The following is a 14,075-nucleotide window of genomic DNA, read 5'->3' as shown; positions in this document are numbered from 1 at the left end:
TCATAATATGTATCAGATCTATAAAAATAAAATACAAACAAAATATATTATAGTATAATATAGTACATAAATGTGCAGTATATATTTCATATATTTTATATTTTACATACATTACACTATAAAGATATTTATATCCTGCATATACTAAATCACATAATACATAAATATAATGTATTTAAATAGAATAATTATTAAATAAATTATCTACGTACTTGTATATATTATATACTATAATTACTAAATAAATGCTATATGTATTTTATATTATAAATTTACTACATATTATGACATACAAAAATAATATAATATTGTATAAATAGTATATGTAAATACAATGAGCGAGGTGCTTAATGATATGCCGAATAAACTACGCTTGGTTTGTTATTTCATGAAGTAAATGTACCTAATAAAGCATATGTAATCTATGTAGCGTATTCTGGAGCAAATAAATCAAGTAACACATTAGCGGAACATTCTGGGTCATAAGGGATACTCTCAATTGGCTTTTCTTCAGCTTCGATCGCGAAAGGTGCGTTGATAAATCATTCGCAGTAGTAAATACTGTGACAGAGACTGTCCGATATCCAATTTGCAGTCTATACGCTCGGATTTGTTACGAGTTATTATTCACACGCGGTATATATCATGTCGATAACCATTTCAATTAGCCAATGAACGCATTTTCCAGGCAATCTCAGCAGTCGGGGCTAGATCTTGTCTCACGAGACCACCTGGTATGCAACAAGTCCGACAACTTGTAGAAGGAGTCACGAATGAAGAATATATCGTTCAGCACCTATCTTAGTTGTACACGATCATTGTGGACTATATTGATGTATCTACTACCTTTGCAACAGACATGTTCGATTTTACTTGTAACAAAAGGTACACCCCCGTTCATAAGTATCAGGATACACATATAAAATCATCAAAAATTATTAAAACTACACAAACTTTTAAATATTTATTAAGAATTATTAAAGTGATTAAAACCTTTAAAAATTATTTTAAAAAATGATTAAAGTTACAGATGCGTTTACAAATTATTAAAACTTCGTGAAGGTTGTCAAAATTGTTAGAATCTTTAAAGATTGTTAAAAATTATGAAAACTTTTGAAAATTATAAAAACTGCTAGAACTTATTTGAAATTACAAAATTATTGCAACTTTTAATAATTATTAAAATTTTTTAAATGAATGCTATTTTAAATTATTATAACGCAGGGATGAATATAAAACTGTGCTAGCTGATATTCTATTGCATGTATATGTAAAGAGTATTGATGTAATGTAATGAAATATTTATGCTTTACTGTTCCATTTAGATAATTGTATGTCAATTGGATTTTCGTCACAAGCTTCTTTTGACACAAGATTAAAAATTGATATAGACGAATAGAAGCTCAGACCAATTTTCATCCTTGTAGATATGAATGTAATGAATGTACAATAGAAATATGAGAATCAATTATAGCAGAACTTATGGATAAATAAATTATTTACCACAGACGACGAGTTAATTATTACTATAATAATTAAGCTAAGCAAAGTAATGTATGCCTTTTGAACACAAATGTTACTCTTGTAACAGATGAATAATAAAGACAGAATATTTTCATTTTATTTTGACTTGTTTCGTTTCAATTAGTTATTCTGCAATAATTGATTACTTTTTTATTTTTAACTTTATTTAAATTCAACTATGTACATATATATATTGTCATTATTACTGCTCTAATAAACATCGAATATTTAATATCAATTTATTAAATGCTTCGTACCAAAAAGATCAATCTATATTTTCAACTTATTTATACAAATAAAATCGTATTAATAATGTAAGGCATAATTATATAAATTTCAATTATCAAAATGGATTTGAATTCAGATAACCATTTATTTTAATAAATAATATTCGTATATCACAATTAACTCTCCTTATAAAAATGTAAGACATAGAATCTTGAAAAAATGGAACGAGAAGAGGTATACAAGAATTAATTATATCTAGATCAGAAGAAAAATAGCAGAGTTAAATAACTAGAACCATGATGTTAAATATGCAACTTTCGGTCAAAAATTAAAAAATGGCTATTTGGACCGTTATAGATTTAACATTAATCACTAAATTAAATTAAACATTAAATTCGTGATTAATTCAAACGTACAAACAACAAATATCCGAATCATACCCCAACATATAGATAATAGAAATATTCTATTGTCACATAAAAATGCAATAATTCTCATCAACGTGCAATCAAAATTTTCTACAAATCGCAAAATTCCCTGTTCAAACAAAACCGAAACACTGCACGCGATGATTATCAAAATAATTATTCACGCAGCACCTAACATCCAGTACAATTTCGAGCCAGTATTACCACCCAGCTCGCGGTTATCGTTCCACTAACCAGTAGCTTAATTTTCCCCAAAACAGGCAACGAGTGCATCTAATTACAATAACCAGTTTGCTCGCTAAAACGCGAGACGTAAACGCAACGGCGTGAGCGAATATGCGCGAATAATCCGCGTGGAAGGTATGCTACCGGTTCCTACATTTCCCGCCAATCGATCGGCAGCCATGAGCTTTCGACGCGACACCTACCTCCCGAACTGACGTAAGGAGAAAAAGCGAAGAGGCGAGAAGAAACGTACCCATAAATCGGAGGAGATTTGGCTTCCTCTACGCGATCCATTACGTCGAAGCGAAGTATAAGGACAAGCTTATCCCCCTGAGGAAGTTCACGGTCGTTCACCGGCTGTGTGTACATTCTTATGAAAATGCGGCGAGCTTCAATAAAACTCCGTGACGTAGGTTTCGAAACGGCCGAACGTACGGGTACCCCCGGTGTCGGCTGCAATTTCGAAATTCGTTTTGACCGGTGGAATCGTAAAGTGGCGTTTTTACGGGGCCGATAATAGGCTGGCGCCTACGATCACTGGCCGTGGCCGCACACGAGAGGCCACCACAGTCAGAGACCCCAGTCAACGGCGAAACGAAACTGAGGTAGTTCCCGAGTTCCGTTAGGGCGGCGCGCGCGTCGTGCGTTGAAAACAGGGATTTAATACCGGTATTATGCCAACGAAACCATACCGGAATCGATTATTACCGAGATCGACTATCATCGAAATATACCGGTGTGGTATCGAAACCGATACATTACAAAAATCGAAGTCGATACCGGTGTTATTTCGATACTCTGTCGAACTTGAGAACCGGCCGTTATTTACTTATCTTCGGTTGCTACCCTTTCTGCAGTCGTATATTACCATATCTTATAGTGAAATCAATTTTTCTTTCTTAATTTCTATTTAAAGAAGAAAACTTGGAATTCTGTGATGAAATGGAAAAATTGAAAAATTGTAAATGTAGGTAAATATACTGGGATTTTTATACTGTAGTATATTGTTATACTGGGATTCCTGTGTTTCGTTCGTATTTTTGTAAGGGTTGCGAAGGTATCGTACTACCGATATTTACCGGTATAATACTATTCACCTCGAAAATATGGTATGGTATGATTATACCACAGGATATGGTATGATTAGTATTTAAGTTAATACCAGACGTAAATCGAAATCTAATTTCTAGATTCGTGAAAATAGAATTCGAAGTTTCGAAACTTAAAAAGTTTCAGGTTCTCGAACTAGTTAATTTAATCCCGTGTACTATAGGGTGTTCCAAAAACAGGGATGCGAGACTTTCAGAACTTATAATACTCACCGAGAGAAGTAAAAAATGCCTAATTAACATATTTTTGATGAAAAATCGACTTTTATAGATATTAGAGGAAATGATTAATGACTTCTGTCATTTGTGTCATAACTTTGAATATATTGTTATAACGTGAGTTTGGAAATGAAGCTCGAAAACATAAATGGAAATATAAAAAGACGTTTGCTGATTCTTCCTGCATCTTAGTATAACACAAATAATAAAATAAATGGAAAAATATCATCAAATAAATTATGTCAAATTAAAGTATAATTTTTGAAAGAAATCCCAATTTTAAAAATATGTTTTGCATCTTATAAAATTTGAAAATGTGACAATATCGAGAAACCAGTAAAAGTTAGCCACTGCTACTGAAATTTAAATATGGCCCAATGACATTCCGTTGCGTCGAACTATATATATATAACCGAATTATAAATTAGTTTCTACCGATAAAGGTCATTGATTTACTTTGAAATTGGAATCTCTCTCGAGAGCTATAATTGATTCTGATATAATTATTTCTTCGATATTTAAGGTTATTTAAAAATATCAATTACTAACGAATATATGCAATATTTGCATATTTTCTCAAGTTTAAAAGATTTGCTCGAATATTCAGTAATAATATCGAATTTTACATGAACGTATATGAAATACACTGCAACGGATTTTAGTATCATTATTATTATTTCATACTTACATCTTAAATACCATAAATTAGTACTTAATTTAAATTAAATTAAATTAACATTTACATCTTAAATACTATAAATTAGTATTTAATTTAAATTAAATTAAATTAACTTAAATACTAATTTATAGTACTTAAGATGTAAGTGTAAAATAAATTTCATTATGCAATTTCACATGAAACGGAATAATTATTTTATTTCCATAAATTAATATCTAGCTAAGAAAGAATAAGTAACACCAAGAAGAAATTCTACAACTGTTATAACTTTATTATTCAGTAATTTCACAATTATCTTCAATCCACTGCCAAAAATGATAACAGCACATTAAATTACCATAATCATACTGAAGAATCTCTCCAAATTTACAGTATATCGTTAAATTATTAAAACAAAAAGGTTCCCCTATAACTACATAAGTATTATATATAAATATAAAAGTATATGAACTTAAATTTCAATATAAATAAACTGACAAAGAGTAAACATTACTTCAAAAAGAGGATTCGAATAATCTTAAAATATCACAAATTACGAAACTATTGTACATATAAGAAAATAAGATCGAAACACCTATAACGATTTAGTATGAAATTTTTATATAAGAAGAAATGAAGAAGCAAAGAAGCAAATGTGAAGACACGAAATTCCCCATATTCGGTAGCAGCATAAGCTGTTCCACCAATATCGATATTCTATCGATATTTTCGTCGATTAACGTCTGTTATGTTCGAGGATTCCTGTGGGAGGATCCGCGCAAAGATATACATTATGGATTCCAAAATTGGTTTTGACATATGGATCATAAAATGGGATGTTTACAAGCTTGATAATAGCCCAGGTTCCCGAGGTTCTTTGAATACTTAAAAACCGATCGTCTCGAAATTTATGAGCATGTAAGCATCGATACCTCGAGGAATTCTACTGCCATAACACGGCTCCGATAATTATGAGGGTCAATATTAAACTATAAACTAATTAATGTAATTGCCCTTAGTTGTATTATTTACAGTTAATTATGTGGATATTAGTTATGCGTATCAATCATTCTTGAATCGTTATGAAATTTGTAACCATTATCTTGTAAATTAGATCTTTTATGTAGATAATTACTCGAAGATCAATATTTTCGAAAATTTACCTTTAACAAATTGTAGTTATATACTGTAAATAATTAATTTATAATAATAATCATTAGTAATATTTTTATGTTAGTAAGATTGTGTTATTTCGATAATTTTCTTCAAATAAATTTTATTTCTTATTGCACTGGAAATTTTTGTTGTAATTTTTTAATAATCACCAAATAGGTAAGAAAAGTTCCCAGATTTGCTAGTTAATTAACTCATTATTTGAAGAAGCAATAGACTCAATTAACAATTAAATTAATAAAATTAATAATTTACCGAAACAGAAAATTTTTTATATTTTAGACTGCAATATTGATCCAAGCACATACTTATTTTTGACAATATGTAATTTAATAAACTATAGTTCAATTATGAAACTCTTGATAATATCAATAAAAAATAAACATTATTAAATTTCAATTTTATTATACTATTCATAAATTTTTAAATAAACATTCAAAATTCATAATGTGTTAATTCTACAGGAAGCTAATCAGCATTGCTTGTAATCATTAATTTACCATCTTCCATAACTTGCAAGTATTCATCGTAAATTCCATCGTTTCCTATCACAATGTACTATAATTTTAAATGCCTCTTACGCGTATTAAGCGTTGAAGTATTACAATTATTGACAATCTTACACAATACCTGCACATAACTGAAAATTTTATCTCGATAATACCTAATTTATTTCCTACAATTAATAAATTACAATTCGTAGCAGTGTACATACCAGAACTTCATGACGTACGTAGGCTTCCTTCCGCGTGAAGGGCGTCTAATTACGCGATAAAACCTCCTACGTTTCGCACAAGAGTCATGCAACAGATGATTTACGAGCAACGAATCCATGATAAGTATAGCACGCTTCGTTACGTGTGGATTTTATAAATAGCAACATCCACGCGATCTTGTACCGGTCCCGACGTTAATCAGGATACTGATGCAAATTATTATAAATCGACCGTTAATGCACGTTCGCAACGAACCACCTGTCCAGAACTCTTTGGACGACTCCGAGATGGCGCTGAGAGACCGATGCAGACGGTTCGAGAGCACAAAAATGATCGGCGATCTTTAACGAAATGATTAATGGCCAACTTCGTTCATATTGCTCGCTGAGAGTACCTCGTTGCTTTCCATTTCAAAATTTCCAAGCTAAAAAGACGATTCGAAGATATTTTACTTCATCGTGTGCAGTCCTGTTATAACCTCGCAAGTGCTATTCAGCTGACTTCTAGGGATTGTTTTATTTTTACATACCCTGAAACTGGTTTCTAAATGGTCTATTTGGAAACGCCTTCGTAAGGATTATTAATGAAACTGATAATAATAGATATTTTTCGTGACTAATAGCTATCTAATGGCTACCTAGTTTAATTCCTATAGGTCATAGTTACTTTTGAAATCTCTGTTACGATGATATTAATTATTCTTCGATCATGAATATTTTAAATTACTTGAACTAGAATGTACTTGAATTTCAATAAAAATAAAATTGGATATAAGATGTACTGCAATTTTTAATTATAGAATTGTGAATACCTGAAAACAAAATATACTTTACATTCCTCTCAGTCTTCCTGGAATATAATACATATATTTCACTCCTAGTAATTATGTAGTGGTTACCTAGTTTAATTCCTCTAGGTCATAGTTACTTTTGAAATCTCTGTTACGATATATTAATTATTTTTCGAATATGAATATTTTAAAATACTGAAACTAGAATGTACTTGAATTTCAATAAATATAAAATTGCATATAAGATGTACTGCACTTTTTAATTATAAAATTGCGAATAACTGAAAATAACATATACTTTACATTCCTCTCAGTCTTCGTAACTTTATTTACAAAAATTAATAATTTAGAAAATTCAAAGCTTATAATAGAACTCTTTAATATATCGGACATTGATTTAACCTTGTACAGGATGGCTCAAAACTCACTATTTTAAAAATCCTGCTAATATGTTTCGTAAGTAAAAATAATACTAAAATGTCATAAAATTTTGGGACACTCTGAAGGTTCATGTTTATATATGTATGTATCAACTTATTAAAATATAAAATTGTACAGGTTATTATTATAGTATCGTTGATCACTTAGAATTATATTTTCCAAATTTTGACATTATTTATTGATGGTATTTTATTTATTGTATTTCAATTACAATCTTAATGACGTTCAATTAAAAAAAAATGCAATGAAATGAATTACATCTGTAGCACTGTACACACACACTTGTATATATAATACACACATATAGAGATACATGTAGGTAAATGCACATGTGTGTGTACATATATGTATAAGTAAATGCTATAAAATGTTGCAAATATTTAATGAGATCTACCTCACGTTTCGTATTTTGATTAGATATTAATACATTATATATAAACTCCTTCTTATACGACATTTAAATATTATTTTTAAGTACAGGACATCCTGATAAAATTTACAGTAACGTATTCATACGAGTGACCTCCATCGAAATTATTTCAAATCAATGATCAACCCCAAAAAGACGTTTACACGTTCGTTTTATGACAACTCTATTTCTAAAGCCCGTCGAATTTTCCACCTATTTATTTACATAGTAGAACAACAAATATTTCATCGCGTGTTACATACATCTCCAGAGTCAGTTTCTTGATTTATGAAAGTTTCCATAAATCAAGATCACCGTTCGAGCTATTGTGCTCTCCAGACATTACACCCTTTACGAACAGAAAGAACACTCGGAAAGAAATCGATTTATCGACGCAACATTTGCAACAATTGCACCACCGTGTATCGATCATTTCAAACACTCTCCGCGTAATCCACGATTTTACTCCTGCTTCATTCTAACCTTATCTTTACCTATGCCGCTGTCTACACGGAAGAACCACCCTGCACGACGAGATTTATCCATCGGCCAACCGTATCAAATTTTCCCTCCAACGACCAATACCACCCCACGAAGAAAAAGTCCCTCCGCAAGGGCACAATTAACGCGAGCACCATAAATTCCGAAGAAAAGGTTGGCCCCTCATTTCAAAGCAAGAGCACGCATCGTTCACAGGCCTGGACGTGACAGGATCGATGTTGGATTCCGGTTCTCTACAGCGACAAAAACAAATCGTATTTGCAACTTCCGAGAGATCGCCGTTCGATCACCCCTCCATGCCACGGCCGGTGTCGATGATTATAAACAAAAGGAAGCGTGGAGGGGCCTGGATGATGGCTGAGGGCGCGTGGAGTGACGTGCAGGAGGGGGCTCGAGGAGAGGCTTCTTGGAAAGGGCGTTTATAAATCACGAATCGCGCAGGCAACCCCTAATCTTCCACCCTGTTCCAGCCATGCTGTCTTCCTCTCGTACTTTTCCTCCCGTTCCACTCGTATTTTGGTTTTGCACGCGAAACCACCATCACTCCTCCATTCATCATCCGACGCCGTACGCCGTGTTCTCTCATTCTGTTTCCGCTTTTCCAGCCCTTCTCTGCGTCCCCCATGGATAAGCGGCCGATGAAATTCGCCCCGAATCACGGGACAATTAACGTCACGGCGTGCAGCTACGTGAAATAAAGGAGATCCCGGGCAACGAAAGGCGATCGCCATGAGCGTGAACGATCATGGGATACGTCTTCATGGGCTAGCGAGAGGTCTGCCGATGGTCAAGCGATCCGCGCGTTTCCCGAGGATCTGCCGATGATTCATAAGAATTGGGAATGGGGATGAGGACGGAAAGGACGGCCAGATGGGGAAGCGTGGATTAATTGATACGAAGAATGGGGATTAAGGCTGGAATCGGCGAACGAAGACGGCTTCGCGAAGCTAAGCGAGCAGAAGATTAATCGCGAGCAAGGCGAAGCTCTGGCGAAGGAACTTCGGGAAATTGCACTATGGTTGTTGATTATATTTCATGAATTTTAATCCTACTTACAACTGGTATCGATCTGCGTCACGTGGATCTTAGTCATGGAGAATTTTTCTTGGAATTTTTCAAGCAGGAGAGATGCTATCTCTGGAAGAAAGTTTTCGAGGAAAGGCAATGATACTCCTCGATTATTTCCTCCTCGACGATGCACGAAAGCTAAAATAATGATTTTTAGTTTTATTTTATACCATGGTATTTTATATTTAAAAATTACGTTTCAAATAATTTTCAATAATTTCGTATTATTGCGTTTCACCCAAAACTTTCTGTCAGGACTAGGGAAAATCTGGACTACTAGTAAATTAGTGACACTAAATAGTTTCTGATTTTCTATTTTTCCAATTACTGAAAGTATCTACATATCTGCTTCTGACCAAGTTAACGTTGATTGACACATTTATGGGAGACAAATGAAGAAACGAAATTTTATATGTGAAAAAAATTATGCAATTTCGTCGATTGATAATAAAAAAAATAATATTCAGATTTTTAAACAGAAATATTCTGAAAATGATAATTCGTGATATGCAACGTTTTTCCTTTTAACTATATATATATATATTTATTTGTTTTCATCGTTATTGTTTATGCATGTTACAATTGGGTGCCAAGTTCTCTTGAAGCTTGAATCATGATTGAGAGAAAAGCAATACGCCAGGAATTTATATTCGATATTTCATTAAATCAGTGCATACAACATGTTATTTTCTCAAACAAAACATTAACTACACGTTGCATTTTTAAAATCATACGATTAAAATTCATTTCTATTAATTTAACGATCAATTAATTTCATCCATTAATTGCTATCATTAATTAATTTGATATTTACAAAAATCATCGATTTTAGAATTCAAAAATTTTTCCTCCTCTGTTTCCATAAACTTTTAGATAATTTACTCATTCAGGTGACTGAACGGAGAGAAAATTGATAGAATTTTAGTAATAAACAATAATTCTAGTAATTGACATAATCTAGTAATAACGTTGTAGCTTATAAGACAAACAATAACTCAAACTATTTAAATTTAATTCTTTAAATTTCATTTTCAATATTGCACTCTTGTGTAATAACAATGATTTCTATCTCTTTACAATTTGTTTTTCATGAATTATAATATATAATATATAATATACGAGCTGTTCACTGCACAAATCGATTAACTCGACTTTTTGAAAAATCTTAAATATAACAAATTAGACTATACCAAGTTGCTTTGACACTTAAATTTAAGATTTTTCGAAAAGTGGATTTAATCGATTTCTACAGTGAACAGCTCATATAATATTGTGATTATAATTCCAGATTAGAGAACTATACAAAGTGACTCTTGCAAATACCCATCGAACAGTTACCATTATCTTCTTCAAATGAAGTTTTCATTTCGTCATTTATATGTTTCTCTTTATTAAATCATTGTCTCGAACATTTTTGATTATCATCGATCCCCTTTCGGTCAGAAACGAGAATAGGTTGCGAAAAGTGGCTAAAGCAACGAAACCGACTATTTTAAAACGACTAAGCTTCAATCACGTGGAACCTATTTGCCATTTTCTTTATTTCCCCTTCTTGAGTCGAGTGACGTATAATGGTAGAATATCCTTACCTTCATTTCAAACGCAATTTCTCTTGCTGCTGGTTGTGAATTATTTTCAGCAATATTTCTTGCAACATGATTATCGATGACATTTTCAGGCCTTCCTCTCGGATTCGTTTTCTAATGAAAAATGGCCAGCCTTGAATTTCACGAGTCAACCGTTCTAGCATTTGCATAATCTTCTGAAAATGCTGAATTTACGTTCGCAGCGGCACCCGGCTTTTTGCAACACTTCTTCCCCATTCCAAACACGTATGCATGTACACAGGCCATCGCACGAATCTGATTATTCCGATTATTCAGATTAGGGGGTAATGAGCTTCTACTGTTTCTATCATAAATCCTGCTGGCAATCGATACACGTCTATTACAGCAAATTTATTCTCCTATAATCAGGCTGATAAGAATCCCAACGACAAGGAACAAATTTCATAAGTCGCGTTAAATCTAACCAACAACTTAATAAATACCGAGCAAGAATGGCAGCAGGCAGGACGGTGGAAACTGGGTAAATTAAACGGCGGCTGAAATGCTAACTGAATTTTCATTGTCGCGAATTTTCTTCGCATTTTGGATAGCCCGGCGCGAATTTACGAGGATCCGGAGAACAAGCGATACCCTAATAAAGCTAAATTCGATGAATCGCGCATAAGGGAACCTCGAACGTATAATAAATCCTCGTTGAGACTTATTGTTCCTCAGGGCCTGACGCGAGGCAAGAAAACAAGCAGGAAAAGAAATCTTTATAATAGAGTAAAATGATCCTTGCCTCGCTCCCATTCTGCCCCACGCATACGTACACCATCCCTGCTAGTAACCTATTTGTTTCTCATTAACGGGCCTACATTAATCTTCAGGCTCCTTCGGAACTCTCCCGAACAAATGTGAGAACGTCCTGGCTTCTTGTTGCCTAAGGATTCATGGTCCTTCGATAGAACGAAGCTTTTAGAGCCAGGGCTCCATTTAAATTCCTTTGCGCGCGAATCCATTCCATACATAGCTAAGCACAGAATCATGTGCGAAGATCGAAAGTTCCGACGTAATTTCGAGTTAATTGAAGAATTGTGTTCGGTTATTTTATTAGAGAACGGTCATTATTGCGTTGAGTTATTAATTATTTATGATGGATTTTAAACAAGTGCCAATTGAAGTTTGGTCGTGAAATAATTCCTTTCGTTATCTTTTCGAATCAAATCGAAAAATTATATTTAATTAGGGAAAAGGCATAATTGCGTTGCTTTCTTAATAATTCCGATACCTTTTCAGTATGCTTAATGCCAAATTTAGGTTTTATTCACTTATAGAAAAGAGTTATTAAAAGAATATTAGTAGGGGAGGGTTATAATTTTGGGACTATTTTATTTAATTAGGGATATTTAATTAGGCAAAAGTCACAATTGCGTTGCTTTCTTAATAATTTCGATACTTTTTAAATATACTTAATGTCGAATTTAGGTTTTATTCACCTTATAGAAAAGAGTTATTAAAAAAATATTAGTAGGGGAGGGTTATAATTTTGGGACTTTTTTATTTAATTAGGGAAAAGTCATAATTGCGTTGCTTTCTTAATAATTCCGATATCTTTCAAGTATGCCTAGTGTCAAATTTAAAAAAGTTGTTATTAGTTAAGTTATTAAAAAAATATTATTAGGAAAGAACTATAATTTTGAGACCTTTTAATCATACGAAGAATAAAATTTAATATTATGGGATCGATTTATAGTTCAATGTATCTCTTTTTGCAACCAACTTGAAAAATTGAAACATTTAATTAGAAATAAATCATAATTGCATTGCATAATTCATAATATGAATCTCTCCTATTTTTAATATTGTCAAAAGTTGTTATATTTTGTAAATTGTATTCTTTTCTTCTGATCCGCGATGGTTATCACGATTCTTTGATACGAAGTACGTTAAACTAGAGTAAACTAAGGTTTCCTAGAACTACCAAACCAGTCAATGTGACTGGTTTCAGACTTCTAGTTTCTGCACTTGCCAGAAGTACATATCTGCTTTTTTCAAAATTAATATTAATTTTTATTCGCATAGGAACATAATTATACGTATCCATTTAATCCCACCTATACCACTTCAATCATCAATAATAATGCTCGACATGTATACTAAATTTTAGATAGATATTACAGGTCAGTACCTCTGGTATTAAGACAAAGTCTAATAACGTATACAATGAAATTACTCACAGCCACTTGATGCACTTGCCATAAGTACATATCTGCTTTTGCCAAAATTAATATTAATTTTTATTCAGATAGGAACATAATTATACCCATCTATTTAATCCCACCCATACCACTTCAATCATCAATGATAATGCTCGACATGTATACTAAATTTCAGGTAAATACTACAAGTCAGTACCTCTGGTGCCAAGGCAAAGTTTAACAGTGGAGATCAAGAAAGAAATAAAGCATAGAATGAAATTACTCACAGCCACTTGATGCACTTGCCATCATGGATCAGCAACAGGAACAAGAGCATCCAAGCTCTAGCACCGCTTCTCTTCGTAACCGTCATCTTCATTCACTTTACATTCTAGAAGATCGGCATTCTTCCCGTTGGTTTGTGCACAAGAACCTCTGTTCCATGAATTGTTCAATGTCCCAGGACAATCTCCACGCGCACGTTCTTTCAGGGACCACTGTGCTTCTCCCTATGATCGGTGGATCGCGTCACGTACGATGGTGCTACCTCCGAAGTATCCATCCTCGGCAAACCGAACCAAAGATCTTGCACGATGATCGAATCGAATACCAATTACTCTTCGGATAAGGAAAAATGGAGGAGCCGAATGCAGCGAAAGAGGAAAGAAACAATCAATCGCAACTCGTTCGGAGATCCAGGCAAAGATACCTCGAGCACCTCGTACGAAGGAAGAGATAAATTCAGGCTGGAAGGACACTCGACTCTTCTTTAATTACGGTCGTCGATAGGATGATGAAGCGGTAGCTGAGAAATCACACACGCGAGGTCCTGATTTAT

General features: G+C 33.1%; 1 protein-coding gene across 1 annotated transcript in view; it reads right to left on the bottom strand.

Annotated features, from left to right (window-relative positions):
• Positions 1–13,616, bottom strand: part of LOC108551530 (protein Wnt-11b) — a 40,746-nt gene extending 27,130 nt beyond the window's left edge. The window contains exon 1 of the mRNA XM_017905737.1: positions 13,525–13,616. Coding sequence (XP_017761226.1) covers positions 13,525–13,616 — 92 coding nt within the window. The remainder of the gene's footprint in view (positions 1–13,524) is intronic.
• Positions 13,617–14,075: the final 459 nt, after the last annotated feature.

This window comes from Eufriesea mexicana, unplaced genomic scaffold (assembly GCF_001483705.2).
Source record: "Eufriesea mexicana isolate 0111107269 unplaced genomic scaffold, ASM148370v2 scaffold4395, whole genome shotgun sequence".
Taxonomy (NCBI): Eukaryota; Metazoa; Arthropoda; class Insecta; order Hymenoptera; family Apidae; genus Eufriesea; species Eufriesea mexicana.
This window is presented reverse-complemented; position numbering and strand designations above follow the sequence as displayed.